This window comes from Triticum aestivum, chromosome 1D (assembly GCF_018294505.1).
Source record: "Triticum aestivum cultivar Chinese Spring chromosome 1D, IWGSC CS RefSeq v2.1, whole genome shotgun sequence".
Lineage (NCBI taxonomy): Eukaryota > Viridiplantae > Streptophyta > Magnoliopsida > Poales > Poaceae > Triticum > Triticum aestivum.
The window spans coordinates 67,633,804-67,638,586 of NC_057796.1; the positions used below are offsets into that span (position 1 = coordinate 67,633,804).

Consider the following 4,783-nt stretch of genomic DNA (forward strand, 5'->3'; position numbering starts at 1 on the left):
TCTAGGATCACTAAAATATAAATAAAGAGTCTCGAGCTTTTGCCAATATGTGTCCTTACCATTTTGAAGGGGTTCCACATCCTCTTGTCCTTGCCATGCCAATGTTGAATTTGTGTGAAATACACTAGGTAGAAGTATTAGTCCAGCAAGAGATATGTTGACATTAATTATCAAAATCACCCAGAGGCACTTGCGCTTTCACAGGCCCGACGGCGGTCAGGGAGGGGTGAGGGAGTGCCGTAGGAGGAAGGGTCGGGGCGCGGCCGATCACCCACGTGGGCGACGCATTCGCGAGAGCCACTGATATACTGATGAATATAAAGCGGGTAAAGGAAAAAAATCGGTCGGCTTTAATATAAGGCCTTTGGCCTTTTCGCGCAAAAAATGATTACATCGCTGATATTCAGTTTCATCACTCGACTATTTGTATGTAGTTATGTACACTGTACGATCCTAATCCTTACACCATCATTGTCATTTCCAATCGATAAACAACTATGATCCTAGCGTCCTACAACATCATATCAGTAGGGGTACCTACAACACAGCTCTCATCACAAGGCAACCAGTGGTGTCGCGGCTCTGCTGTCAAAGCTAGGGAGGTTCTCGTCGAAGAGCGACCCCATCCCGAAAATCTTGTCAATCCCCAGATCACTCGAGATCCTATCGCACAGCTGCAAAGTACATTCCAAGGAAGCAACATCATTAAGTCATTCACTCACTAAGCACCAGCACTGAAGATGTGTACGGTGAAGTTATGGGAGTGGCAAATCCAGTTGCTGTTAGCTCTTGCCTACCTCTCTGTACACTGCAGTGTCACCCTGGGACTTCCTAAGCTCAACAACATGCAGAGAGGGGCCAAGCTCAAACACCTGGGACAAGAAAAAAAAAACAGCACCAGAGATGTTAGCAGTTGATATCCATTGGTTACCCTTCCCACGCGTTTCACCGAAGAATGGTGCAGCTCGCCAAATTATACCTCGGCACAGACTAAGAATGCCGAAGGGTTGTTCGGTCCATTGCAATTGCCCGTTATTTTGAGCTGAAATATAACATGACACATAATTTTCAGTTCCTTCAAAAGTTGTACTCAATCATGTGATGACGAAAAATCTCTACAATGTGATGATGAGAAGCTTGTGCTCACCTTGCTATGCGCACTTTGAACATGGAACCCCAACTGTGTCGCCGACACTTCAATCTTGTCGAACAAATCCTTTGGTGGAAGTGCTGATGCGAACCTGATCTTTCTCTGGGACACTCCCTACAATAAGTCCAACTGGATTAGATGAGTTGTTCTATGAGGCCGCAGTGGCAGCATTCAGTGATCATCTTGATCTAAAACATCTTGAGAAACTATGCATATGATATTTCTTCCCAGTTTTGCAGATTAAATCATTCTGATTACAGCAAGGGAGGCGCAGGAAAGAAATTAATGAAAATATTTTTATACCTCTTCCTCAAAAAACCCTGAAAGATCGAGGGAAGATGCCATTCCGATCAGCTGAAAAGCGTTCATCTGACGAGTACTCTTGTCCCCAGGTGCTTCACTAATTTGCTTCAGGATGGAAAAAGGAAACAAAAGTTCACCAATCAGCGGCTACAAATACGTAGTGTATTTGCCTATATTAGGACATAAATTAGTCTTCAGCATTATACAGTTTGTGTCATCTTGTCATACCTGTTTGACAGGCAGAATTGCACCAAGCCGTACATCTTCATCATCGTCATCATATGGACCAACAGGAATATAGTCTTTCTGAAACCATTCGTGTAGTTTGATCTCTGCCATGTTGATCCGCTTCATCGGATTTGGTTCAAGAATCCTCTTAATAAGGTTTTGCGCACCAGGTGAAAGCCACTCCGGGATCTTAGCGTCACCCTTGAAAATCTACACGCAACCAGATAACAGTAGTATTATTGGAATGGAATCACAGAACTATCAGAATAAAGCACCAGATATCACTTAAGTTTTTACTTTTTTTTAAATGAAAGTCTACCTTCTGATAAAGAACAACCATATTTCGGTCATCAAATGGAAGCTGGCCGATGAGCATTATGTAAAGAATTACCCCACAAGACCAGATATCCGACAGTGATCCGTCGTAACCTCTGTTCTGCAGAACCTAGATATATTTGGCACAAGAATTAGCAAATATACCGTAAAACAGATAACTGGTCCCAAGGTGGCTACTCTTTTACCTCAGGTGCAATATAGTTGGGGCTACCACAGGTTGTATGCAGCAATCCATCCTTCTGAAATGTTGCAGACCTTAAATTCAATGAAATCAAAATATCCTCGCAACAGAAAAATCAATGAAAATATAATGATCAATACAAGGAAATTTTTCTGCCATACCCCGAGATGTTGAGGTAAAGCACATAGACCAAAATCAGAGATCTTGATGTTGCCTTTCCGGTCAATAAGAACGTTTTCAGGCTGTAACATGTAGCAGTGGGATAAGTCAGGAGAACACAGAGCAATCAACCATAATGCCATGATACATGAGAAATAATAATGTTTGATAATTGTTTGCCCCAGATTCATCAAAAGAAAAGAAAACTTCAGTCGTCAGTACCTTAAGGTCTCTGTGGTAGACACCCTTTCCATGGCAATAGCTCACGCCATCAATTAGCTGCTGAAAAAGTCTTCTTCCTTCTCGTTCGGATAGTTTTCCCCTCATTGCCTTTTATTTGCACGAAAAAAAAATCAACTCGAAGTGTTAGAACTGACCAATGTACCTGGCAGGGAATTTTATAATGCAAAGCAAGCTTTCAGATAGTTGAAAATAAAAGTTATGCTGGCTTACAATCCTGTCAAACAGCTCTCCTCCATTGACAAACTCAAGCACCATGTAGATCTTTGTTTTGCTAGCAGCAACCTGAATCAAGAGTTAGAACAATTACAAGATTAATAATATGACACTGATGTTATTTAAACGGGCCATGTCGACGAATTCATATGCTCATGTGCACCACAAATGACCCGAAGAAATTCTGTCTCTCAGAAAATAAAGAAGATTATGGCATTAGTCATAAAGATAAGGACGGGGCAGCAGCTGGTTGGCATTATTGGATATACTTGACGGCGACACATGCGCTCCAAATCAGGCATTAATCTTGAAATGGAGAAGTGCATGGCCTGGAGCTGAATCTGCATCCAATTCCACGTGCTGCTACAGGTCTAGTGGTCTACGTGCAACGCGCTACGTATAGACAAATACTAATATCCAATGCAACCCCTACAGGCTACAATTATTGATAAGTGCTGTGAATGTACGAAAACATATATAGACAAATATTATGATGGTGCTTGCAATCCCACGTTCTTTTTTCAAGGAATTTCTGGTTGATAATTGCAGCCGTGGCGTGCCCGGATGTACTGATACGTTCTCACCGCCCCGTGTACAAGCCCCCCGCAACCGTCGAGTTCACAAAACATTCTACTACCCCACAAAAGACCAACGGGCTCTTTCCCCCTCCGGCGTCAATTTTTTAAATAATTGCAGCACCATTCTTCCCGGTCATCAAGCTGGTCAATGTTTTGTAACCTGGTTCGTCATGGTCCATGTGTAACGCGGAATGAACTTGTATGTATAGACTATTAGTTATTTAATTCATGCTTCAGTCAACTCATCCAAAAGTCCGAACTGATGGAGAGAGGCGGGCAATATATTTCAACACTCCCCCTCACGTCTAGGCTATTTTAGTCCTTAGACGTGGGATCGATGTAGGCGCAGAATCGTTTTATTTAATACTGCGTTGGCAGGGTCTTGAACTCAAAACCTCTTGGCTCTGATACCATATTTAATTCATACTCCAGCCAATTCATTCAAAAGTCCGAACTGATGAAAAAAGACGGGCAATATATTTTAACATTAGTATTATACAAAGTAGAATCCCCAAATTGTAGGTATGTGTTGCTATGAATGTAGGAAAACACATGTAGGTCCCTAAACATTATGGTGATGATGCTTGCAATCTCCACGAAGTAGTACCCTTTTCTTAAGGAATCTCTGGTTGATAACTGTAGCGTCATTCCAACCGTGGCGTGCCCGTAGTTCAAGCATCCTTGCTCGCAAGCTCGACAAGGTGTTTAAATTTAATAAAATCATTTTTTCCTCAATTTTTTCCACCAAGGGGCAGAGTCAGCAGAGGCAGGAGCGCAGCAGCGAGGGAAGAACAGGAGCCGAGATCGCGATTAGTAGTAGTACTAAACTACTAATTACCTCGTGGAGGCGGACGACGTTGGGGTGCGCGAGCATGGTGAGCGTGGCGATCTCCCTGCGCACCTGGTCGTCGGCGCCGCGGAGGGAGAGCACCCTGCCGCGGTCCAGGATCTTCACGGCGAAGTGGTCCCCCGTGGCGCGGTGCCGTGCATGCTTCACCTTGCCGAAGCTGCCTTCCCCGAGCGTGCGGCCCAGCTCGTACGCGCCCAGCAGCGCCGCACGGGCGCGGCACCCCGCTGCCGCACCTTCCGCGTCCCCCGTCGGCACCATCTGCTGCCCGCTGCTGATCGGAGAGCGACTCGTTCCGTCGTTCGTGGTGAATTGATTTGGGCCGGTGGCGTGCTTCGCGTGCTGACGAGGCGAACTGGAATGTGGAGGGGGCGTATTTATAGCCCTGAATCCTCTGAGAAGTTGCTGTGTGCGTGCGTGTGGTTGTGTGTGGTGTGGGGTTTGCTCGCTGTTTGGATTACCTTAATCCTGAAGCCAGTCCAACAGATTAAATAACAATTTTACCCATATGAAGGTGTGGCGAGCGGAGAAGAAGATAAAAGGTA

General features: G+C 44.6%; 1 protein-coding gene across 1 annotated transcript; it reads right to left on the bottom strand.

Annotated features, from left to right (window-relative positions):
- Window positions 1-326: 326 nt before the first annotated feature.
- Window positions 327-4,448, bottom strand: LOC123180345 (CBL-interacting protein kinase 17; the record flags this gene model as incomplete). Its single annotated transcript, XM_044592382.1, is given in 12 exon segments — window positions 327-674; window positions 798-872; window positions 980-1,042; window positions 1,148-1,264; window positions 1,454-1,558; window positions 1,682-1,891; window positions 2,001-2,126; window positions 2,203-2,256; window positions 2,360-2,440; window positions 2,580-2,687; window positions 2,811-2,882; window positions 4,230-4,448. Coding segments are annotated over 12 exon segments (1,350 nt in total), but the record flags the coding sequence as incomplete, so codon positions are not given.
- Window positions 4,449-4,783: the final 335 nt, after the last annotated feature.